Source organism: Mobula hypostoma, chromosome X1, assembly GCF_963921235.1.
Source record: "Mobula hypostoma chromosome X1, sMobHyp1.1, whole genome shotgun sequence".
In the NCBI taxonomy this organism is placed as follows: Eukaryota; Metazoa; Chordata; class Chondrichthyes; order Myliobatiformes; family Myliobatidae; genus Mobula; species Mobula hypostoma.
The window spans coordinates 5,210,351-5,237,219 of record NC_086128.1 but is presented as its reverse complement, the minus strand read 5'-3'; the positions used below and the strand labels follow the sequence as shown (position 1 = coordinate 5,237,219).

At 42.7% G+C, this 26,869-nt stretch overlaps 1 protein-coding gene across 8 annotated transcripts in view; it reads left to right on the top strand.

The window, feature by feature from the left end:
* LOC134340229 (supervillin-like) overlaps positions 1–26,869 on the top strand; it is a 264,886-nt gene that overhangs the window by 154,880 nt on the left and 83,137 nt on the right. For all 8 annotated transcript variants that reach the window (XM_063037217.1, XM_063037214.1, XM_063037215.1 and 5 more), the window contains 3 exons: positions 3,080–3,225; positions 10,506–10,752; positions 19,492–19,984. In XM_063037217.1, coding sequence (XP_062893287.1) covers positions 3,080–3,225; positions 10,506–10,752; positions 19,492–19,984 — 886 coding nt within the window. The remainder of the gene's footprint in view (positions 1–3,079; positions 3,226–10,505; positions 10,753–19,491; positions 19,985–26,869) is intronic.

The window sequence follows — 26,869 nt, the reverse complement described above, 5'->3', positions numbered from 1 at the left end:
ATCTGTACTCTCTGTACGGGTAAGTGTAGTTTGTGTGTGTGTGTGTGTGTGTGTTGTTTACCTGTACTCCCTGCTTGTGTGTGTGGAATTTACCTGTACTCTCTGTGTGTGTGGAGTTTACTTGTACTCTCTGCGTGTGTGGAGTTTACCTGTATGCCAAGTTTTGTGTGTGTGGAGTTTGTTCTTCCTGTGTGTGTGTGCCGAGTTTGCCTATACTCCCTGTTTGTGTGTGAGGAGTTTACCTATAGCCCAGTTTGTATGTGTGGAATTTACCTGTACTCTCTGTGTGTGTAGAGTTTACCTGTACTCCCTGTTTGTGTGATGTGGAGTTTAACTGTACTCCCTATTTGTGTGTATGGTGTTTACCTGTCCTCCCTGTTTGTGTGTGTTTGTATACCTCTACTCTGTTTGTGTGTGCGGAGTTTACCTGTTTTCCCTTTGTGTGGAGTTTACCTGTACTCCCTGTTTGTGTGTGTAGTGTTTACCTGTACTCTGTGTGTGTGGAGTTTACCTGTCCTCCCTGTTTGTGTGTGTGGAATTTACCTGTACTCGCAGTTTGTGTTTCTGGAGTTTACTTCTCCTCCCTGTTTGTGTGCGTGGAGTTTACCTGTCCTTCCTGTTTTTGTGTGTGGCATTTACCTGTACTCCGTCTATGTGTGTGGAGTTTACCTGTACTCCCAGTTTGTGTGCATGGAGTTTACCTGTCCTACCTGTTTGTGCGTGTGGAGTTTACCTCTCCTCCCTGTTTGTGTGGAGTTTACCTGTCCTTCCTGTTTTTGTGTGTGGATTTTACCTGTACTCCATGGCTTGTGTGTGTGGAGTTTACCTGTACGCCATTTGTGTTTGTGGAGTTTAGCTGTACTCCCCGTTTGTGTGTGTGGATTTTACCTGTGCTCCCTGTTTATTTGTGTGTAGTGTACCTGTACTCCCTGTTTGTGTGTGTGGAGCTTAGCTGTCCTCCCTGTTTTTGTGTGTGGAGTTTACCTGTACTCCCTGCTTTTGTGTGTGGAGTTTACCTGTACTCCCTGTTTGTGTATGTGGAGTTTACCTGTTCTCCCTGCTTGTGTGTGTGGAGTTTACCTTTACTCCGGGTTTGTGTGTGTGAAGTTTAGCTGTACTCCCTGTTTGTGTGTGTGGAGTTTACCTGTACTCCATTTGTGTGTGTGTGCCGAGTTTACCTGTACTCCCTGTTTGTGTGTGGGGAGTTTACCTGTACTCCCTATTTGTGTGTATGGTGTTTACCTATCCTCCCTGTTTGTGCGTGTGTGTACCTCTACTCCGTTTGTGTGTGCGGAGTTTACCTGTTTTCCCTTTGTGTGGAGTTTACCTATACTCCCTGTTTGTGTAGTGTTTACCTGTACACCGTTTGTGTTTGTCGAATTTACCTGTACTCCCTGTTTGTTTGTGCGTGTAGTTTACCTGTACTTCCTGTTTGTGTGTGTGGAGTTTAGCTTTTGTGTGTGTGTGGTGTGTGTGTGTAGTTTACCTGTCCTCCCTGTTTGTGTGTGGAGTTTACCTGTACACCGTTTGTGTTTGTCGAATTTACCTGTACTGTGTGTGTGTGTGTGTGTGTGTGTGTAGTTTACCTGTACTTCCTGTTTGTGTGTGTGGTGTTTAGCTGTACTCCCTGTTTGTGTGTGTGGAGTTTAGCTTTACTGTGTGTGTGTGTGTAGTTTACCTGTACTCTGTTTATATGTGTGATGTTTACCTGTACTCTGTGAGTGTGGAGTTTACCTGTTCTCTATGTTTGTGTGTGTGGAGTTTAACTGTCCTCCCTGTTTGTGTGTGTGGAGTTTACCTGTCCTCCCTGTTTTTGTGTGTGTGGAGTTTACCTGTCCTCCTTGTTTGTGTGTGGAGCCTAGCTGTCCTCCCTGTTTGTGTGTGTGGAGTTTACCTGTACTTCGTGTGTGTGTGTAGTTTACCTGTACACCTTGTGTGTGTGGAGTTTACCTGTACTCCCTGTTTGTGTGTGTGGAGTTTACCTATACTCCCTGTTTGTGTGGAGTTTCTTGTACTCCATTTGTGTGTGTGGAGTTTACCTGTACTCTCTCTTTGTGTGAGTGTGGAGTTTACTTGTACTCTCTGTGTGTGTGGAGTTTACCTGTACTCTCTCTTTGTGTGTGTGTGTGTGTGTGTGTGTGTGTGTGTGTGTGTGTGGAGTCTACCTGTACTCCCTGTTTGTGTGTGTGGAGTTCACCTGTATTCCCTGTTTGTGTGTGTGGAGTTGACCTTTACTACATGTTACTGTGAGGGTTCACCCTGGGTATTTAAGTTTCTTTCCACAGTCTATCCTATATACAAGGTGGTGGGGTGGAGATGCTTCTCTACCAAAGGAGGTGTAAGACACTCCTTCCCTCCGCTAGCCTGTAGGTCACCCTTGGGCAAGGTGTAGCACCTGCTTATCCCCCTCTTGCCCCGATCAGGGTCACGTGTAGCCATAGGATCAGGTGGTAGATGGTCGTATGAGCAGCTGGTGCACATCACAAGTCCTGGTTACGTGAGTACTGATATCAAACAGACAGTTTCTGAAGGGTATTGATAATGGCTGGGGTCACCTGTCTTGTAAGGACACCACCCAGAAGATGACGATGGCAAACCAGTTCTATAGAAAAAAAAAAATTGCCAAGAAAAATCATGGTCATGAGACCATAATCCCCCACATCATATGACATGGCACATCACGATATTGATGATGAAAAACATGCAAGTTGGTGGATTAATTAGCTGTTGGAAAATCTCCTAATGTGTCGATGAGTGGTTGAATCTCTGGGTACTTTATAGGAATGTAAAAAGTATAAATTGGTATTCGTACAGGATTGGTGTAAGTGGGTGCTCGACGCCATGAGCTGAAGTGCCCGTTTCAGTGCAGTATGTGTCTACGAGCCCATGCTTCCGACAGGCCCGAAACTGTTCCGAGCAAGGTGATGATGAAATGAGAGTTGATGATCGATCTCTGCAAATAGGCAAAATGAACGTTTAACAAGCCATTGACTGTGAATGTATAATGTTAGTGCTAGCCCAGGTTTTGAGAATGATCTTGTCTCTCTACGTTCTTCCCATGTCATTTGTGTTTCATTAGGAACTAGAGAAGGCCTCCCCTGCAGATTCTCCCCCCTCATCACGACCTCATAGCAGTCATGCAGCCATGGAACGCAGACTACACCGCTCTCATGATCGGTGTCGGACACAGCCGATAACTACAGAAGAGATCGTGGTGGCAAATAGGTATGTGGCATACATTTCAAAATGGACCTTGTGTTTTGGAACCAATCTACTGAACCCACGGAAGTGGGAAACTCACTTCCTGACTGTATTTGAAGGCAAACACAATGTCTCTATATCCTCAATAAAGAAACCAAATTTATTGGCTGTTTTTCTTAAACAGTTAATTGTGGGGTCTTTCTGTGTATAGGTTGGCTATACTATTTCCCAGTGTAATATAAGTGACAGTAGGCAAGCAGTTTCAAGTGTTTGTGAGAGACATGCTACATTACTTTTGCCTGATAATGCCATTTTTGTGTCTACGGTATGACCCAGTTTCAGTGATAACAAGAAGTTAAGGATCTACAAATAGTATGGAAATACACATGCACCGAGTATCTGCATACACAGATGTCATCAAAATGGCTGCATGACCCATCCCATCCACCATTCTGACGTATGTAATCTCACTTCTCCTCCCCACCAACCCCTCAAACACTGAACACTAGCCACCAGTGTTCTCCCATGATATGTTGGAGCCTGTCTCTGACTGACGATCACAAATCATCTGCATGCCAAACCGTTGCTTTATGAACCCCCCCACCACCTTCAACCCTCCCTCACATCACTGTGACCTCCCAGGTCTGGTCCTACTGTGCAGTCTGCATGAGCTCACCCTGTAGAGGACCTGTCGAATGAACGCAGCCACCGATAGCTTGCCATATCCAGCACAGTGCAGCTGTTTAACTTGTCTGAGCAGAAGCTGTGCCTGTGTGTATGCAAATATAAACATTCTGACTCCAGCGTTGTACCTATACTGCCAAGTACCCCAGTACTGTTTTAAACCGAGAAATTTGTGCTTTGAGCCAACCTTTTAAATAATTCTTCAGTTTCATCCAACATTTTAAAATTCTGTCCACCCAAAGTACATTTGAGAATCTGTATCTTTTCCAGAAATGTTTCACTGACTATGCATAAACTCTGCATTCCTGCATTGTAACACTGACTGATCTCTGGTTACCTTAAGGCTGTTTGAAAACTGCTTTTCTCTTCAAATTTAAAATCATTTAAATTCTTCTTGAAACCTTGTGATGTGCTGCACCTGTTTTCTGAAAGAGCCGGATGTCAGCACTGTTGATCTTTGAGAAATGTCTGAGGCCATGAGCTTGGGAGAGCTGGGGTGAATTAGTGAGACTGTCCCATTGAATTCTTCAGTTCAACAGGCTAGCTTCTACTGGTGTAGCATTTCTTCAGACATATTCTTTCTAGCTGATGTTAGCTGGCAAAAACAAGTCCTCCAGTATGATGAGTTGCTAGTTTGAAATGAGCACAGGCACATTAATGCATAAACCTTATGAATCAGAATTCTAAAATATTTACTGACCCATAACTGAATATTTACTGTACAAGGCTTGAAATGATAAAGATGAGTACCCCAGGTTCTTCAGCTGTTGTTGTCTAGGCATATAGAAAATAAACTGTTTTACAATTATGTAAAATGAGTGAGAGTAAATTAGCAGCTTTTAATACTTGTCATAATTTTGATTCTGGTTAATTTCAATGGAAGTTAATAGAAATCAAAATGAGGAGGGATGTAAATCAGGAAAATAATATCCACTTGGAATTGATCATTTGGAATCACAATCCACCTGATGTTTCTTGTTTTCAAAGCATTCAAGGGATTATCTGAAGCAATTTCCTGCTCCAGTAACTATTGACTTACTCTCACTATTTACATGTTCAATTGAGCAACATACTTTTTGTTCCATTATTTTTTTTCCAATTCTTCTGTGCTATGCCAACTTTTAAAGTGCATCCTACTCAACAATTCACCTTTGTTATATCACTCAATAGCATCCATTTACAATTAATTCACTCTATTTATATTACACAATAATCAGCCCCTAATTTCAGTTATACCACACCTTACGGTCAATGAATCCATTTGTGTTTCACAGTATCCAATCACAGCTCCTGAAGCCAATACACTGCACTCAGTCACTGACTCCAATTATACCACACAATGGCAAACCGTTGATTCCACTTTTAATCCATAAGCAAAAAATTCTGGAAGTTGAGATGAAAACATGAGATGGAAATATTCAGCAAGTCAGGTAACATTGATCTGAAACTTCCCTGTTTCTCCCTCCTCTCAGGTTGTCTGACTTGCTGAGTATTTCCAAGCACCACCTACTTTAGCATCATGTAACTGCTCCGAATGGTATCACTTCTTTGTTAAGTAGTCCTTTAGGGTTGAGGATGACCTGCTTATCCACCATTTCAATGGGATGCGAAGTGGTTGATGTGGAACTTGCAGGGCCTGTCACTGGAGGGGCAGGAGGTACTTGTCTGGGGAGAGAGGGCTGATATGGTGCATTCCTTCTGTATTTATGTCTGGTCTCTTTGCATTCCCAAAACACGGACATAATGTTCTCAATGTCATCCAAATGTTCTCCGTTTTGTGTAGTCTTGGGCCAGGGATTCCTGGGAATTGGTGAGAATCTTACACTTCTTTATAAAGGTTCAGAGAACGTCCTTGAATCATTTCCATTGTCCTCTAGGGCTCAGAATACAGTGTCTGGCTCGGGAGTCTGGTGTCAGACATGTGAACATCAAGACCTGACCTTCAGAGTTAATGAAGTATAACCTTGCCTCAATGCTCCCAATGTTAACCATGAAAGGACATTAACATTGATTCACTCATCCTTCCAGTGGACTTGGAGGAGGTTGTGGAGCCAGTGTTGGTGACTTCTCTCCAGCACTTTGAAAAACCTTGGTAGTCCATGACTCAGCTGCATACAGAAGGGGAGGGTATAGAATTTGTGCCAGGTCTGAGATCTTGATATTTAAAAGCTTATTACCTCACTTGTCCAAAGGCTGAGCTAGAGAATTGAAAGCAATACCAGGTGTTAACTCCTAGATCTTAGACTTCACAGTAAGGAGGGTTCTGAGATATGTCAAGTGGTTCACAATTTCCAGTGACTCACCATGCACCATTATTGCAGCGTTGTACAATAAGGCTAAGTTGGCAGAGGGCAATGTAAGGTTTATTTTCTCATAAGTTTCAGTTAATGTACAGTTTCAATGATGACTTGAAGCTGGCCTCAGAACATGTGTCATCTGCATCCTGCACCATGGAGACTGAAACTGGAGTAATCTTCATTTTGGAGCAGAGATTACCTGTATCCCAACAGAAAGTGTTTGGAGATAAGGTACAATATTGCAGTAAGCCAGCAATGATCAGAGCATTGGGAGGGGTAATCAAAAGATCAGTCTTAGATGACTGGAGGATCTGAATGGATTTTTGGAGTGTTGAGTGGTATTTAGAGGATAAGGATTATGATTGGCGGCTCAGAGTTTGGGGTAAACGGAGGATTGGAGTTTCATGTGTGGATTGTGATCAGAGAGTTGGGGGTCTTGAGTGGTCAAAGGGTCTGGATGTTTCATCAAATGATTGGGATGGTGTTCAAAGAGTCAGGATAGCGATTGGAGAGTCGGGCCCTTGGTGATTGGAGGGCCGAAGATGGGATCAGAAGTTTGGCTAATTGGGAGGAGGGATCAGAAGGTTGAGATCTCAGGTAATGAAAATTGTAGCCCCGGGTGATGGTGGGGAAAGAGTGGTTGCGGCCTCAGGCGATGAAAGATTGTGGATGTCTAGGGGCTGATACAGTATATTGATTGGGGTGAGCAAAACGGTGCAATATCGGTTATTATCACATTATATTGCAGGAAAAGGGCATTTTCAAATGAAATAAATAGTTTAATTTCTGGACTGGCTTTGACAGAGCAACACACCACACCCTGTGCATGACAAAGGTCTGCATGGTGATTAGGGTAGAAGCAGATATCAAAATCATCGCAGGGCAGAAGGAGCCTATTCATTTAAAGTACCATCATCAACATCTGATTACCACTATTAATTTCAAGATCAAACATCAGAACAAATGGCTTTCTGCTCCCACTAAAATGGTGCATCACAGTGAAGAACACAATCGTATGAAATGGAGTGAGTATATTCAAGTTCAAGTTTAATTGTCATGCAACCATACATGAATATCCATGAATACAGCCAAGTGAAACAGTGTTACTCCAGGGCCAAGGTGCAAAGCACAGTATCAGCAGTCACAGACAGCACAAGGCACATATAAGATATCAGTAAAATACAGTCACACTAAAAATATAGTACAAGACACCGAGTCCATGAATGTTGCATCAGTTTGCAGTTGAACACAATACACTTTGTCTTCTGCCAAGCGAACACGAGGCGCAGCACCAACTTCAGCTTGGACACCGCACCACACTGCTTCCAGTGAATCACACCAACTCTGGCGCTTCTCTCCTGGGCAGCTGTAAACAGGTGACACCATGGCTTGAGGCCTAGTCCTCCCTATGACTGAGGCCATGCATCTTCCCCGCCATCCACCAGTAAATTAGTGAATCGGACCTGCAGCATCCCACATTAACAATGTCCAACGGGGTGTTGTGACCACAATAAAAGCGACTAAGACAATCACTCACTGTTAGACTGCTCACTGCCTTCACACGCTGACTCCTCCGACGCCTCTCTGACACAGACAGCAGCATGATCTGAACCAAGTCCAGTCCCTTCAGTTTCTCCACCAACGAGCAACTCGCTGATGGGCTAGACCTGCAGTACTTTAAGGTTTTAATGTCCAGAAGGGTCTCGCGATTGTTAAAAATATGTTTAAAAAGGACAATAACACCTTGCTTGGCCTCGTAGAAGCTGCTGCAATCAAAAATGTTGCCATCTTACCAGAGGATGCAGCTCCTAATCAGCATCCTGAAGATCTTACAAATACGTCTATGAAAGATTGTGGAATCCCATATTTAGGTTATTTGCTGGGTTTTGAAAAAATGTTTTAGAGACTTTCAAGATCCTTTCAGTGGAAAGACAAATGTGTTTGTATTTCACTTGGCAGGGAGAGAGGATTCAAATCCAATTATTTATCTGTCAAGGAAAGTTCTGTGGCTGAGAGCTTTCAACCTTTCTACACAATATTAAAACAAACAGAAGAGGAAATCTCAATTTTGCTTGCTGCTGTTTGCTATTGTTGTCTAGGATGACAGCTTGGGTGTGTAACTTCAGCAGATACACCGATCTGGCTGGCTTTCCACTCATGAAGCAATGCAGTGACACCTGGTGGGAAATGCAGGTTTAATGCTGTCTTGTGAGAAGAGGATGTACAACGAGACAGTCGCCTGCATCTAGAGGATCCCTGTGACAGAGCATGTTTGCCATTCACTTGCCTGGAGTTTGGCACTGTAAGATTAAGGCCATGTTGCCCTAAGGGTGCCCAGTGACAGTGAATGTCACTGACAGAATGGTGAAAGAAACAGTGCTCTCATTTGTAATTTCTGCCATATCCACTGCATCTGTTCCGAGGACGTGGCTTTCTGTTCCAGGACATCAGACATGTCCTCCTCCTTTAAAGAATGGGGTTTCCTTCCCTCTACTATTGATACTGCCCTCACCCGCATCTCCCCCATTTCCCATACATTCATGCTCACCCCATCTTCTCGGTAATGGTGATAGAGTCCCTCTTGTCCTTACCTACAACGCCATCAGCCTCTGCATCTAACACATTGTCCTCCGCAACTTCTGCCTCTCCAAAGGCATCACTACCACTAAACATATCTTTACCTCATCACCTCCACCACCCACTCCCGTTTGCACAGGGATTGCTTCCTCCATGATTCCCTTGTCCATTTGTCCTTCTCCACTAATCAACCTCTAGGCACTTGTCCCCCTGCAAGTGGCCTAACTGTTATACCAGCCCATATACCTCCTCCTTCACTTCCGTTCAGGTCACCAGGCAGTCCTTCCAGGTGAGGCAACACTTCACCTGCAAATCTGCTGGGGTGTACTATCGTGTCCGGTGCTCCCGATGCGGCCTCTTCTACTTTGATGGGACCCATCGTAAATTGAGGGACCGCTTTGTCAAGCAGGACTTCCCAGTGTCCAAACATTTTAATTCCCATTCCCATTTGCATTCTGATGTGTCGATCCATGGCCTCCTCTTGTGCCAAGATGAGGCCACCCTCAGGGTGGAGGAGCAACACTGTCTGCGTAGCCTCCAACTTGATGACATGACTATTGAATTTTCCTTCCAATAAGCAATTTCATCTACCCCCCCCACCTATTCCTCACTCTGATCTTTTACCTTTTTACCTGCCTATCATTCCTCCTGAGATCTCCCCCCACCTTCCCTTTGTCCTGAGGTCCACTCTCCTCTCCTATCAGATTCCTTCTCCTCCAGCCCTTGACCTTTCCCACCCACCTGGCTTCACCTATCACCTTCTAGCTAGCCACCTTCCCTTCCCCCGCATTTTTATTCTGGTATCCTCTCCTTCCTTCCCAGTCTCGATGAAGGGTCTCAACCTGAAATGTCAACTGTTTATTCATTTCCATAGGTGCTGCCTGACCTCCTGAGTTCCTTCAGCATTTTGTGTGTGTTGTTTTGGATTTCCAGCATCTGCAGACTTTTTCGTAACCATGATCAAATAGTGTCCCCAGGCTTAACATCTCCACTGGTCCTCTGACAGGGCCCCAGGAAAGCAAATGGGCTTGTGGAATTTGGGAATAGAAGATTGAGAGATGTTGAAAGCTGTTGCTCGTTAACATAATTTGATATGCTCATCCTCTAGCTGATGATGACAAGGAGTTATAATATCTTGCTGGACTAATGGTGGCACTGCAACCTGAAAGGTTAACTATTTCCCCCTCCATAGATGCTGCCTGACCTTCAGTATCTTCAGCATTTTGTGCTTATTTTTGATATACAGCATCTACAGTATTTCGTTTACACTGTATGTTACTGGTCAGGTCATTTTATACCTTCTAAAAAGCTCCATATGATCACATAGTGGAACACAAACCTAATGAATGCAACCTGTTACAAATCAGTAGGCATCTTGGTCCCTCAAGCCTGCCCTGTCATTCAATACGATCACGGCTAATCTGTAGCAGAACTTCACTCTCCTTCTGTGACGGCTCTCGCTATCTTTCAAAATGTCATCTGATTCCTCTTGGAGTACCTCCAGTGTTCCAGCTGCCACAACCTGCTGGAACAGAGAATTCTAAAGGTGCACCACTCTTAGCGCAAAGTTTGAAACTGATAGATTTATAATCTGCAAAAAGTGATAGAACTGGGTGAAGAGAGTTAAGATACTGAGCAGGCCCAACTAGGCTGACAGGTGGAGCAGTCGTGAGCAGTTGAATGGCCTTGGCCTGTTGTTTATTTGCTTTGAAACAGCTTGGTTTTCTGACTGATGTAAATTCTTAGTCTCCCCAGGGTACAGTCACTAAGGGAGCCAGATGTGAGTGGACCAGACAGCTGTGCAGCTCAGCAGGAGGCAGAGGAGAGAGGAGATGAGAATTCAAAACTGAGTCTGACCCAGAAGATGGCTCTATTCAACAGCTTGTGCCACCCCTTGCCAAAGAAGGTGTCTCTACCGGAAGGCGGAAAAGAGCGCAGACAGAAAGGAGTCCGCTATCGCACCCAACCCGTCACCATGAGCGAAGTCCAACTGGTAGGCATTACTTCACTGTTTCCCTGGTAGTGGAGCAGTAACTTTTCCTTCATGTATTGTTCTGTAACGTTGAAAGGATTTGGATAGACTGAGAGTGCATGCACAATTATCTGCTGCTTAAAGATGTTAAGAGATGGCATACTTTATTTAAGAGCATTTAATGTTGTATTTTCAGCTCTTTTTAAGTCTTGCTTGAAAGAAACAATATGCTCGTATAGTTGTTTGTAATACTGGTTGGTATCACTGGGCAGAATGTTGAGTACAGGAGTTCAGATGTCATGTAAATTCTACAAAATGTTGTTAAGGTCCATGACAAAATGTTAAAGGTTGGGAACCCTGGTTTAGAGGGATATGAGTCAATCACAGGCAATTAGGACTAGAGCAGTTAGGCAGCTTGGCTAGCATGGACGTGTTGGGCTGAAAGGCCTGTTTCTGTGCTGTATAGCTCTAACAGGTTTAGCAAAGTCATCTACTCAGAGCAGTCTGTCCATGATAAAGATGGACCATTTAGACCAGAAGTTCCCAACCTTTATCATTATCATTAATTGAAGGTTCTGGTGGACCCCAGGCTGGGAATTTAGACCCCTGATCTAAATTGTCCTTATCAAAGCATAGAAGGTGCCTATTGTAGGCCATTCCTCCTCTTCTCACTTGCCCTGCTGGAAAATCAATAGACTTGCAAATAGAATGGGTCTCTACAACTGCACCATACATTTATTCATAGAATGCATGAGAGATCTATCAATGAATTAGGGAAGGAAGAAACATAATTATATGAAATGGGTTGGAAACGTTATACAAATTTAACTGTTCTATCAGACTGACTGGCTTCTGAGCAACCCTTATCCCCATTATCTTCACGCAGTGCGAGGAAGGGAAAAATGGCAGTTGCTGTAACTATGGTAAGATTAGGAGCAGCGCACTCCAGGGCATATTCCGTTGCCAGCTCATGTTTACTTAAATGTAGCAAACAATAGCTGGCATAAGGCAGGAAATAAACACAATATCAGACCAAGGAACCATTCTGCCTTCCTCAGTAGGCCAAAAGTTCTGGCCCTAAATTGTGATGTGTGTTCTATAAATGTCGACGAGCAAGCAATTAAAAACGTATCCTTTTGTTGAGAAAGTACAGTTGGTGATAACTGACTCAACAGGTTGTAGATTCAAAACCCTTTTGTAAGTGTTAGCTCATATTCTAGCCTGACTGTAAAATGCAAACACGAATTTCCTGGAAGGGATTTCGTATTGTGACTTGAAAAAGAGGAAGGGATTTTCCAGTGTCTGGAATAGGGAAAAGATGTCCCAAATGGAGCAGGCTTGGTGGCAATGGGATTGATATGGAATTCCGGATCCGGATTAAGAGGACAATGGGGGAGGGAAGTAATATTGGATTGAGAAGAAGGTAGAAACGATGGTGGAATGGGTTTATTGCCACTAGCACACTGAGAATTAGTACTAGACAACAGAATGAAATTAGGCATGGGACAGGAGACAGATTTAGTTCAGGAGAAGGGAGCAAGCTGAGTTTGAAATGGGTAGGTGGGATAGGACAACCTAATTTAGGGTCTTGGGCTGAAACATTGATTGCTCATTCCACTCCATAGCTGCTGCCTGAACTGCTGAGTTCCTCCAGCATTTTGTATGTTGCTCTAGGTTAGGACTTTGTTCCCTAGAGCGTAAGAGAATGAAGGGAGACTTGACAGAGGTATACAAATTTACAAGGGGTGTAGATAGAATAAATGCAAGCAGGCTTTTTCCACTGAGGTTGGATGAGACTAGAACTAGAGGTCATAGGTTTTGGGTGAAAGGTAAAGTATTCAAGGAAAACTTAAGGGGGAAGTTCGTCACTCTGAGGGTGGTGAGAGTGTGGAACGAGCTGCCAGTGGAAGTGGTGTTTGTGGGTTCAATTGCAACATTTAAGAAAAGTTTGGATAAGTACATAGATGGAAAGGGTATGGATTGTTATGGTCCAGGTGTGGGCCAATGGTACTAGGCAGAATAACAGTTCCGCATGGAATAAATGGGCCAAGGGGCCTGTTTCTGCACTGCAGTGCTCTATGAGTCGAGAGAGCAAATGAAAACAGAGGATAGATTTAGCATGAGAAAAAGGATCCACGTTTAGTATAGGATAGGAGAAAGTTTAAGACATGAAAGGAGATCTGGGGTTAATAAGGAGCTTTGGTGCTATGTTAGTGTTCCCTGTTTGCTGCACTCACATGAAACAGTATTATGGGCTGATTTCAGCATTTGCCAATGTGAGAGTCAGAGCCTTCACTGGAGATCAGGACCCTACTGGAGACTGCTCCTATAAACCCAGGCAATCAAAGCTTGACAAGCAGCAAAACCCATGGCCCTTCAATCTTTGTTTTATGGTAATTTGGGTAATTATTTTTTAAATACTAGTATTCAGCTGAATATTTTTGAATTAATGCTCCAACTTTAATAGTTTTCAGATAACTCTGATGATCAAGGGCATTGAAGTTGTAGCAATGAATTAGAAGAAATTAAAATCATTGATACAATGGCCACTACAGTAACATAGTGGTTAGTGCAATGCTATTACAGCTTGAGTCGTCAGATTTCAGTATTCAATCCCAGCATCGTCTGTCAGGAGTTTGTACATCTCTACATCGAATGTGTGGGTTTCCTCCGGATGCTCCAGTTTCCTCCCAAATTCCAAAGACGTACCTGTTGTATCTGTACAACTATATATCAATTAAATAAAAGTACACCAGTCTGATGGGCAGAGATGGGTCATAATGGGTGAGCAGTTCATCTGAAGTTATTAGCCTCTTTGTTCCTTGAATGCCCTTTCGCATCTTTATGACCATACCCACTTTGATCCAGTCTGCGACAGTGTGGTCAATGGGTGCAGCACTGGAGCAAGATTTGGGAGAAACCAGTGGTAGTAGTTTACAAGGCCCAAGTATGACCTGAGTTGTGACACATTTTCAGGTTTGGGTGCCTGCAACACTGCTTCAATCTTCTCTTGTGACTTATGTAAGCCCTGTTGTCAATGACATGTCCACAATATGAGATTTCATTCTTGAAAAACTCACATCTCTCTCTCTCTCTCTCTTTCTCTGGAATACACCAGTTAAAGCCTCCTCCACACATGTACCTTTTTTTAATTGATATGTAGTTGTACAAACACAACAGTACCAGTAGTTGGTAGCTTAATTGGTCATTGTAAATTGTTCCTTGATTAAGTTAGGGTTAAATCAGTAGTTTGCTGGCAGCACGGCCCAAATAGTTGGAAACCACACTGTATCTCTAAATTTAAAAAAATAAAGTTTTTTAAAGTAAATAAGTAAATTAACTTAAAAAAAGTATTTGCTGGTCAATAAAAAAAATTGAATTTAAATTAATTATAAAAGAACACTCTCCTGTCCAAGCTAGGGATCTTTTTGGTGTGGCAGAGGTTTCTGATCCCACAGAACTGACAAGGAGGCTGGGTAATTGTAGCAAGAGTGTGCACTGCTGTTCCCAAGCTCCACTCCACAAGCAGTCCAGTGATACTACTGAAGTTTTCAAGGAAATTACCAGGAAAGTTGATGAAGCCAAGGCAGTGGATGTTGTCTACTTGGACTTTAGCAAGGTATTAGCCAAGGTCCCGCATGGGCGGCTGCACAAGAAGGTTCAGTCACTCGGCATTCAAGATGAGGTAGTAAATTGAATTAGACACTGGCTTCACGGGAGAAACCGGAGTGTGGTGGTAGATGGTTGTCTCTCTGACTGGATGCCTATTACTAGTGGAGTCCCACAGGGATCCATGCTAGGTCTGTTGTTATTTGTTATCTATATCAATGATCTGGATGATAATATGGTAAACTAGATCAGTAAATTTGCAGATGACAAAGAAGATTGGGGGTGTAGTGGACAGTGAGGAAGACTATCAGAACTTGCAGCAGGGATCTGGACCAGCTGGAGAAATGGCAGATAGAATTTAATGCAGACAAGTGTGAGGTGTTGCAGTTAGGTAGGACAACCAGGGTAGGTCTTGCATGGTGAACAGTAGGGCACTGAGGAGTGTGGGTGAACAAAGGGATATAGGAATTATAGGTCCATAATTCATTGAAAGTAGTGGCGCAGGTAGTGAGGGTCGTAAAGAAAGATTTTCTTCATCAATCAAAGTATTGAGTACAGGAGATGGGATGTTATGGTGAAGTTGCATAAGATGTTGGTGAGGCCAAATTTGGAGTATTGTGTGCAGTTCTGGTCATCTACCTATAGGAAAGATGTAAATAAGACTGAAAAAGTATAGAGAAAATTTACAAAGATGTTGCTGAGTCTGGGGGACCTGAGAAAAAGGGAAAAATTTAATAGGTTATTCCTTGGAACATACAAGATTGAGGGGAGATTTGATAGAAGTATACAAAATTATGAGGTGTACAGACAGGGTAAATGCAAGCAAGCTTTTTCCACTGAGGTTGGGTGGGACTACAACCAGAGGTCATGGGTCAAAGTTGAAAAGTTTCAGGGAAACGTGGGGGGAATCTTCTCCACTCTGAGGGTCGTGAGAGTGCGGAACGAGCTGCCAACACAAGTGGTCCATTTCAATGTTTAAGAGTAGTTGTTTAAGTGAGCTGAATTTCAATGTTTAAGAGTAGTTTGGATAGGTACATGGTTGGCAGGGGTATGGAGGACTATGGTCCAGGTGCAGGTCAATGGGAGTAGGCAGTTCAAACAGTTTGGCCTGGAGTGAATGGGCTGAAGGGCCTGTTTCTATGCTGTACTTTTCTGTGACTCTGTTACTCTAAGTAGTGGCATATGTCACTCAATAAGTCCCAGACATACAGGATGCCCACCAAATCCAAACATTGCTTGCATCAGAACTGCACCTAGCATAATTTGGTTTGTTTGTGCAAAATATTCAGTAAAGGTTCTTTCTGTCTGAGCAAGTGTTAATTTCTGATCCATCATTTCACTGAAAGGAGCTGGATTTCCTGCCCATTCATGTATGCTTACTAGGTAGAAAATCAGATTCTTACGTGTTCAGGTGGAAACTCAGCAGAGGCAAAGCAGCTGAGATCAGGGAGTGGCAAGTGGGATATAAAGATTGAGGCTGTAGAGATAATTCAGTGAACTGAAAAAATAAAGATATGTGGAGATTGGTACCATGATTGTAACTTCAAGTCTTAAGAATTTTTGAAAAGAATTACAGGAATTCCTTCCAGGTAACGAGCTTTGTTTATCTGCTTCAGTTTGTAATGATATGGCTGGCTTTTAAAAATGTGTTTGTTTAAGTTGTGGTAAACTGTACAACTAATGAAAATTATAAGAAACCAGTCTTCTCTAGGGTGTACAAATGATCAAACTAAAGCTGCAGTTGATGCAAATTTGGCCAGAAGAAGCAAGCACTAGCTTTAGGGAATCAAAAAATTCCTGCGGCTCCTCACCGACTTCCAACACACAGGTTTCCTTGTATCACTGGAGACCCCATAGACTGGAACCTGGAGCAAAATTCTGGAATCTAAAGCAAAAAGAAAACCTGCTGTTTCAGGTCAAAACCCTTCATTTGAGCCCCTCTCCCTGTGGTTTTTGCTTGCGTGTATCACTCTCAGCTTTGAATTGTAAATAATTTGCAGACCTATGTCACAGGTCATAGGGAAAACAATCTTGGAGCAAATTCTGGATGTTCCCTTTTTTCTGTTTCCTGATACTATGTGTTCTAGATCATGAAGTGGTTGCTTGAGCTCTCGATCTTCCGAACCAGTGGGAGGCCAATAGAGCCGTGGCTGTTTACTGGGTTCCAGTTGTTGCTAAGGGAGTTGACATATCAGCTAGAAACAGCATTCTTTCCCTGGCTGGTGACCGATTACAGGAAATTAAACACACAATGAGTTTGGGCTGGTTTCAGTCAGCTGCTGTATCTGAGATCTGTGGCTGATTGACATATTAACTTGTCAGCTTCTGTTGCCTTTCAGGTTAATGTTACTCAACTGGAATGCCAGGTGAACTACGATATTTACAGTTGTGTTCTTTTACAGGGAGGGGGAAGATGGGCATTTTAGCAGTTAGAAAATTCCAAATATACTTTCTGTAGCCAATTGCAGAAGTATATTTCATGACATTTGTGACCTCAGCTGAATTTCTCATCGGCTAATTTGGGGCGAGTAGAATGAGAGGACAGGGAAACCTCAATTTAATTGAAAAATATTGCACAGGAATCTGAATGAGGTCAGTAGGTTTGCCAAAGTTATTTTGACTGCAGATTGTTCAGGCATGTCTCCGAGAAGTAACAACAAAAGCAACCCTTGCTGGAGATACAGTGAAAATGTGTAACTTCTCTCTGATATCAGAATTTTTCTAATCCACACTCACTCAAGGAGAACCATGGAGATTTTCTATGGGGTTTACAGGCCAGTATTGAGTTTGGCTGCAGGTTCCTGATGAATTCTTAATCTGTGACTAAGTCATGATGCTGAATATGTACGTACTAAACCTGATGGATTACTATGGCATTCTTACATGGGAAAGTTGTTGTCCATGATATCAAACGATTCGAAGACCACTAATGCTCAGGACAAAGATTCTTGTTGCCGTTGGACATTTGAAAATTAAAGATGAGCACCATTCTAATAGGACTGATAGTTTCTGGCAGACAGAAAGCAAAATCAAGGCTATTGAAGATCTATTGGCCTTTCCAAACACTTGCCTGTTTATTGACATTGGCATTTCTCATGGCAAACATTTGGCACAGTGGCTTTTACTCATTGGACATAGCAGCCTTAACCAGATGGGTTGTATGCCCAAGGTTGAGATGGTGACACCTTTAAGCAAAAAGCTAAAAAACAGCTACAAAGGCTGGAAATCTGAAATGAGACCGTGACAAGAGTCTGCTCCTTTAAAGCATTGCTTGTGGGCTTGGAGGTGCAATTATCCTTTCATCTGTCACAAAATGTCCCAAGACAAAACATAGGAACAGACCATTCTCCAAGGGCAGAGCTGGATATTGACTTATTCCCTGGATCAGATCCTCCAGGTTGGAGTTTGGAGCTAGTTGCTGTGCCTGACTGAATGTTAAACCTCTTACTGAGGCCTACTTTGGCAGAGACTTATCTTTGATGCACCTCACCCTCTCACTGCTAGCACCACCACTACCTGCAGTCACCGAGACACCCTCTCACTGTTTTCCACCTATCGCCTTTCAAATTCGCATTGTTCTCAATTCTGCCCCTTCCCCTACCTACCATCTTATTCTCTATCCTGAACTCACTCATCACCTGCCAGCTCATGCTTCTCCCTCTCCTGTTCCATACAACCCTTCTATTCTGCTCTCTTGCCTTTGAATCATGATGAAGGATCTCAGCCCAAAACATTGACTGTTCATTTGCCTCCATAGGTACTGCCTTATCTGCTGAATCCCTCCAGTGGTTGTGTGTGTGGTCCTTCCTCCTCCTTTTCCACCACGAACATTCCCTTCATTCTCTCACCCCTTTTCTTTCTCTGGAATGTAAAATGTACTTGTTTCCTAACATTTCTGATGAAAGGTACTCACCGTGAAACATTAAGTTCCCTACAGATGCTGCATGACCTGCTGAGTATTAACAGTATTTCCATTTCAGTCCAGCATCCAGTCAGGCAGTGCAGGTGGCTCCAATTCCAATCCCAGGAGGGACGGGGCAGATATTCGATTCCTTATCCTGGAATACCTGGTAACGGAAAGAAAAAGAACACATACATCTTCTGATCCAAAATGGATTCACAAATTAATTCCCACTTCTCTGAGGTCTGGAAATCCCAGATTTGCTCTTTAAAATGTACAAGGCAGACTAGCCTGGTCTGCCAGTCCCAGAAGAACTGTTCAATCATTGCTCTGCCTCCTGAAGCAGGTTCTCGTTTCACCTCAGCCAGATTTCTGCAGTGGTCGGGTTGAAGACCAATGTTTTACTTGTAAAATTTAGCCCAAAGCCTGATCTGAATTCAGGTTTCAATTCAAATTGTCCTCTTTACAGCCACTTGGTTTCTTCTTGGACTCTTGCTCCGTATCTCCTCCTCAGATCTGGAATTAGAATTGGTGTTGATTTATTATTGTTACATGTACTGAGATACAGTGAAAAGCTTATCTGGCATACTGATTTTACAGATCAAAATCATTACACAGTGCATGAGGTAGAATAAGGTAAAAACAATAAAGTGTAACAGCTACAGAGAAAGTGTAGTGCAGGTAGACAACAAGGTGTAAAATCATAATGTGGAAGACTGTGAGGTCAAGAGTCCAACTTATCGTACTAGGGAACTCAATAGTCTTGTAACAGTAAATAGAAGCTGTCCTTGAGCCTAGTCATATGTGTTTTCAAGCTTTTGTATCTTCTTCTCCATGGGAGGGAGGATAGGAGAAAATGTTCAGGGTGGGTGGGGTCTTTGATTATGCACGATGCTTTACTGATGCAACGAGATGTGTAGATAGAGTCCATGGAAGGGAGGCTAATCTCCATGATGTACTGAACTTGTCCACAACCCCCTGCAGTTTCTTGCAGTCACATGAAGAGTAGTTGTGCATCCAGATAGGATGAATTCTATGATGTATTCATAAAAATGGGTAAGGGTTGACAGGGACATACAAGATCGCTTTAGCCTCCTGAGGAAGTATAGGTGTTGGTGAGCTTTCTTGGCTGTGATGTCTACGTGAGCTGTAACATAAACTAAGTAGTCTTAGACTGCAGCTAGCAAATCTTTAAATGCCTTCTCCTCTATCAGTTGTGCATTCATTAATGGAAACTGTTGTATTTTCAGCTCCAGAAGCAACCAGATTATCCCCAATTGCTGCTTAGTTCACAAGCACCACGCATAAAAGTCGAAACGGAGTCACGTGTCATAAATCACTTTGCAGCCCAGACGGAGAATTTGGAGGCTGAAGTCATGTCATCTGTGCCAGTCACCAGCCCCAAGAGTCACTGGAAAGGAGTTGATGAGGCGAGTGGACAGACAAGCAAGGAAATTCAAGGAATATTGAAAAGAGAAATTGTTGAAGTGCAGAGAGACGGAAGTCCGGAGCGTCACAGCCCGCCAGAGCAGCCTGAGAAATGTGAGGAGAGTGTGCCGGCAGAGAGCAGCTCTGCTTCAAGTGCTGTGCGTGAGATGGACAGAGAACAACACCATGCAGGTGTGACAGGCGTAGCCAAGGAGTCGGAGGGAGTGGGAGGTGACATGAGGCCAACTGAGACAGATTTTTCAGAGGAACAAAATTCCAGTGAAGTACAAGCACACAATGAGAGAGAAGCAGTGGGCAAGTATAATGTTTAATTAAATATTTCCTTGCTTATTTCTTTACTATTCTGATAGTGACTATCTTTTAGAATCATAAAGTGATAGAGAGACACAGGCAGAAACAGGTCCTTCAGCCCATTGAGTCAGTTCTGACCCTCAATCACCTATTTGCATGAATCCTACATTTTTTGTGCCAATTAACTTGAATTAGTTTGGAATGTTTTGTAATCACTTCTCTTACCCATTCATTTACCACCCCAATAAAATGGGTTCAACATGCAATCTTCCTCATTATGATCTTCCACCTTATTGACTACCTGTACTGCACTTTCTCTGTAGCTGTTACACTTTATTCGGTATTGTTATTGTTTTACTGTACCTTGTTCTACCTCAGTGCACTGTGTAATGACTTGATCTGCATGAACAGTTACAAGACAAGCTTTTCGCTGCATCTCAGTACATGTGACAATAAGAAACCAATCCCAATTCCTCAATAACTTCTCTTGACAATGTGATGGTAAACTTCCTTAATCTGCTGCAACTTTCTGATGACACAGCACAGAAGGAGGTTATCTGGGCCATCGAGTCTATACCAGGTCTCAGAGCTGACCCATTTCCCTTCATAATTCCCTGAAACCTATTCTCTTGCATATGGACATTAAACTGCCACCTACACTAGGGTCAATTAACCTAGCAGCAAGCATGCCTTTGGGAGGAAAGAAGAGACCCTGGGTAAAACCCATGTAGTATGAAGGGAAGGTGCTTACTCCACACAAAGAGAACCTGCGCTCGGGCTTGAGCTTGAACCCTGGTGAAGGAGGTATAGGACTCTCAGTGAATGTGTATCACTATATTCAAGAGCAACAGAATGTGATGGGGCCCTGCTATAATACATAGCAATATCGAAATTAGAAAAGCTAGTTAATGGCTAGAATTCTAATAATAATTCAAATCACCTGAAGTATATGATGGATTAATCAAGGAAGATTTGAAAGCTAGGATATTAAGTTGTAGAAATGAAGCCTGAGATTGCCCAGAGCAACAGTCTATTGTTCAAAGAGAGCACGTTAGACCACTGGTTCAGGATCTCACTGAGCACAGCTTTGAGCTTTGCCCTGTGTCTGTCATTAGAACAATCTATGCCTTTGGAAGCTGGACACCAGAAGGAGCAGGTTGTCATGGATTACTTTTTTAAAAATGTCTAATAAAATGTAAGAAGTTTTATTAATGAGCTGTTAATTAATCATGAAAATTAAATATATTTTGATGTTTATTTGGTGTAACTGATGGAATTACTTTTGGAAAAAACAATTTTTTCGGTGGGTGGTCTTTGAAGTAAAGTGGCATAATGGCACAGCTAGTAGAGCTCTCACTAGTAGTGTGTCGAGTTTGAATGTTCTTCCCGTGACCGTGTGGATTTTCCTAAGATGCTCCTGTTTCTTTCCGCATCCCAAAGACATGCAGGTTAGTAGGTTAATTAGCCATTGTACATTGCCCATGGTGTGTGGTATAATCAGGGCAGAGTTGATGCGACTGTAGGGACAATAAAGAGAAATGGTGTTCATGTAGGATTAGTGTGAATGTGTGTTTGGTGGTTGGTGCAGAGAAAGGGCCAGTTCCCATGTTATCTCTCTCTGTGACTCTATATTCACACTTTTCCTTCTGGATCTCTATGCATAGGACGCCATAAAGCCTGTAAACCACTGACAACATGTGGCCAAATGTTACATCTATATATATTAGTGGGGCTAGAGTACGCCTGGGAATGGTGCGGGGTGCTGGTCTCAAAGCCTGTCTTCCTCATTAGGATGCCACCATAGTGTAGTAGTTAGCGTGATGCTATTACAGATTGGGGCGTTGGAGCTCAGAGTTCGATCCCAGTGTCCTCTGTAAAGAGTCTGTATGATTCTCCCCATGAAATGTGTGGGTTTTCTCTGGGTGCTTCAGTTTCCTCTTACAGCCCAAAGACATACCAGGTAAGTTAATTGGTTGTTGTAAATTGTCCTCTGATTAGGTTAGGGTTAAATTGGGGGTTGTCAGGGACCCCCACCAGCCAAAACATGCTCTCTCTTCACTGCTGCCATCAGGAAGACAGTACAGGAGCCTCAGAACCCACATCACTAGGCTCAGGAACAGTTATTACCCCTCAAATATCAGGGTCTTGAACCAGAGGGGATAACTTCACTTGCCTATCACTGAACTGTTCCCACAACCTATGGACTCTTTCAAGGACTCTACCACTGATTTTCTCAATATTTATTGCTTATTTATCTATATTATTATTATTATTTCTTTGTTTTCTTCAATATTTGCACAGTTAGTTGTCTTTTGCACATTGGCTGTTTGTCCATCCTGTTGAGTGGACTCTTTCATTGACTCTATTATGTTTCTTGGACTTACTGTGAATGCCCACAAGAAAATTATTCTCAGGGTTAAATATGGTGACATACAGTATATGTACTTGCCAATAAATTTACTTTGAGCTTAATTTTGAACTTCGAATTTTAAGAGTCAACCATGTCAGTGGGTCTGTACATATAAGCCAGAGTGAGTAAGGACACTGGATTTCAGCGCAGTTGAACTAGATGTGTTTTACAACAATCTAGTGGTTTTGTGCTGACATCATATTATTCAAATCATTCCAGATTGCTAACTAAATTTAAATTGCACAGATTTGAATTCAAATCTCTTGCACCACTGCCAGTTTTGCTGGAGAAAAATTGAAAGCTAAAATATTGGAAAGAAAAATAAATGATATAGTTAGTGAATGGTGAAAGTGGGAAGCAGTGAAGGTGAAAGAGTCTGGGAAGTCTTGGTGATCGATGTAAAGCAGTACATATATGGCCTGAATGAAAATGGAAATGGGTCGGTTAGTAAGTGTGCAGATGATACAATGACTGTTGGTGCTTTGGATAGCATAAAAGACTGCTAAAGGATACAGTGGGATGAACATCAGCTGCAGATAGGAGTTGAGAAATGCCAGACAGAGTTTAACCTGATGAATTGCAATTTGGAAGATAAAATGTAAAGGGACAGTACAAGACCAGACCATAAGATATTGGAGCAGAATCAGGCCATTTGGCCCATTGAGTCTGCTCCGCCATTCAATCATGGCTGATCCATTTTTTTCCCTCCTCAACCCCATTCCCCAGCCTTCTCCCCATAACATTTGATGCCGAGTCCAATCAAGAACCTATCAAGCTCTGCCTTAAATATAGCCAGCGACCTGGCCTCCACAGCTGCCTGTGGTATTAAATTCCGCAAGTTCACTACCCTCTAGCTAAAGAAATTTCCCCACATCTCTGTTTTACCCCTCATCCTGAGGCTGTACCCTCTTGCTCTAGACTCCCCTACCATGGGAAACATCCTTTCCATATCTACTCTAGGCCTTTCAATGTTCGCAAGGTTTCAATGAGATCCCCCCTCATCCTTCTGAATTCCAGCAAGGACAGATCCAGAGCTATCAAACGTTCCTCATATGATAACCCTTTCATTCCTGGAATCATCCTTGTGAACCTCCTTTGGATGCTGTCCAATGCCAGAACATCTTTTCTAAGATAAGGGGCCCAAAACTGTTCACAATACTCAAGGTGAGGCCTTACTGGTGCCTTATAAAGCCTCAGTATTACATCTTTACTCTCATATTCTAGACCTCTTGAAATGAATGCTAACATGGCATTCGCCTTCCTCACCACCAACTCAACCTGCATGTTAACTTTTAGGGTGTTCTGCACAAGAACTCCCAAGTCCCTTTGCATCTCAGGTTTTTGGATTTTCTCCCTATTTAGAAAATAATTCGCACATTTATTTCTACTAGCAAAGTGCATGGCCATGCATTTTCCAACAATGTATTTCATTTGCCACTCTCTTGCCCATTCTTCTAATCTGCCTAAGTCCTTCTGCAGCCTATCTGTTTCCTCAACACTCCCTGCCCCAACACCAATCTTCGTATCATCTGCATAGTTGGCAACAAAGCCACCTATTCCATCATCTAAATCATTTATATACAGCATAAAAAGAAGTGGTGCCAACACCGACCCCTGCAGAACACCACTAATCACTGGCAGCCAACCAGAAAAGGATCCTTTTATTCCCACTCGCTGCCTCCTCCCAATCAGCCAATGCTCTAACCACGTTAGTAACTTTCCTGTAATACCATGGGCTCTTAACTTGGTAAGCAGCCTCATGTGTGACAACTTGTCAAAGGCCTTCTGAAAGTTCAGATATACAACATCCATGGCATCCCCTTTATCTATTCTACCTGTAATTTCCTCAAAGAATTCCAACAGGTTTGTCAGGCAAGATTTTCCTTTAAGGAAACCATGCTGACTTTGTCCTATCTTGTCCTGTGTCACCAAGTACTCCATCACCTCATCCTTAACAATTGACTCCAACATCTTCCCAACCATTGAGGAGGTCAGGCTAACTGGTCTATAATTTCCTTTCTGCTACCTTCCTCCTTTCTTAATGAGTGGAATGACATTTGCAATTTTCCAGTCCTCTGGCACCATGTCAGAGTCCAATGATTTTTAGAAAGATCATTGCTAATGCCTCCACAATCTCTACTGCTACCTCTTTCAGAACCCTAGGATGCAGTTCATCTGGCCCAGGTTACTTATGTACCCTTAGGTCTTTCAGCTTTTTGAGCACCTTCTCCCTTGTAATAGTAACTGCACCCACTTCTCTTCCCTCACACCCTTCAACATCTGCCACACTGCTAGTGTGTTCCGCAGAGAAGACTGATGCAAAATACTCATTTAGTTCATCTGTCATCTCTTTGTCCACCATTATTATTTCTCCGGCCTCTCTGGTGCTATGCAAGACCCTTAACAGTCTTAACAGTGTTGATGAGCAGAGAGGGATCTTGGAGTTCAAGGTCATAGCTTCCTGAAAGTAGCTACACTGTTTGATAGGATGGTTAGGAAGGCATATGGCACACTTGCCTTTGTTATTTGAGGAAATGTGTTCAAACGTCATGCCAAGTTACATTGCAACTTTATAAAACTCAAGCTAGTTCACCTCAGGACTATTGCATCCAGTTCTGGTCAGCCCAATATAGGAAGGATGTCAAAGCTTTGGAGAGAGTGCAGAGGAGGTTTACTACGATGTTGCCTAGATTAGAAGGCATGTGCTACAGGTATAAGGAGAGATTGGACAAACATAGATAATTTTCTCTCAGATGGTGGAGGCAGAGAGGACACTTGATAGAGTTTCATAAGATTATGAGAGGCATAGATAGATTAGACAGTCAGTATCTTTTTTTCCAGGTTTGAAATGTCTGATTTCCAGCATCTTACCTTTTCACACAGAGAATAAACTAATCTTTGAAATAAACTTGCAGATGGCAAAGGAGAAATTATTGGTATCATTTAAGGAACACATTTCAAAGTTCAAGGGAAAGTTTTATCAAAATACATTCAGTATATGTCACCATATACAACCCTGAGATTCATTCTCTTACGGGCATACTCAACAGATCTATAGAATAGTAACTATAACAGAATCAGTGAAAGACCACCAACTAGAGCATTCAACCACTGCAGGAGACAACAAACTGCAAATGCAAATATAAGCAAATAACGAGAAATAACAAGAACATGAAAGTATTCCATAGGTAGTTGGAATAGTTCAATGATGGGGCAAGTGAAATTGAGTGCAGTTATCCCCAATGGTTCAAGAGCCTGATGGTTGAGGGGTGATAACTGTTCTTGAACCTGGTGATGTGAGTCCTGAGGCTCCTGTACCTTCTTCCTGATGGCGGCAGCAAGAAGAGAGCATGGCCTGGGTGGTGGGGTCCCTGATGATTGATGACGCTTTCCTATGACAGTGTTTCATGTAGATGTGCTCAATGGTTAGGAGGGCTTCGTCGGTGATGGACTGGGCTGAATCTGCTACCTTTTGTAGGATTTTCCATTTAATGACTCTTCAATGCGCAGCACAACAGAATGGATGAATTAAGATGGATTGAAACTCCTCCTTCACTCTGAATTACTTCATTAGCTCAAGCATGGAGAAATAAATGAAAGGGTTCTTGCTCCTAAGAGTTATTTAAGAAGTTAATGAGGAGCAGGGGTTGGGCAATTGGCCTGTTATGCTGATCCCAACATTCAGTATAATCATTGCTGATCTTCTCCAGGCTTTAAATGCTCTTCTGTGCTAGATTCCCTCATCTTCAATTCCCCAATTGTTCAAAAATTCATCTACCTCCTCTTGGAATGTTTCCAGTGATCCAACCTTTGGAACCCTCCTGGGTTACTAAATGGCAGTGGCTGAACCCAGATCAGTCTAAAATGGCCTGACAACATTAGTTATGTCTGTTAAACACTGTGGAGAGGTGGGAAGAAAATCTAGTGAGATAAATCTGCAAAGCTAACAGTATTGTGAAGGACCCCGCGCACCCCTCATACAAACTCTTCTCCCTCCTGCCATCTGGCAAAAGACACCGAAGCATTCGGGCTCTCACGACCAGACTATGTAACAGTTTCTTCCCCCAAGCCATTAGACTCCTCAATACTCAGAGTCTAGTCTCACTCACTCACTCTCACTCTCTCACTCTCTCTCTCACACACACACACACACACACACACACACACACACACACTCCCTCTGCAATTTTTGTTCATTTCTTTCTCAATTCCTGCTAAAACATTGTTTACATTGTTTACATTTACATAATTTATTATTATATTGTAATTTGTCCTTTACTGTGCCTATTGTCTTGTTTATTAATTATTGTACTGTCTTGCACTGTTTTGTGTACTTTACGTAGTCCCGTGTAGGTCTGAAGTCTAATGTAGTTTTGTGTTGTCTCACATAGTCTAGTGTAATTTTGTGTTGTTTCATGTAGCACCATGGTCCTGGAGGAACATTGTTTTGTTTTTACTGTGTACTGTTCCAGCAGTTA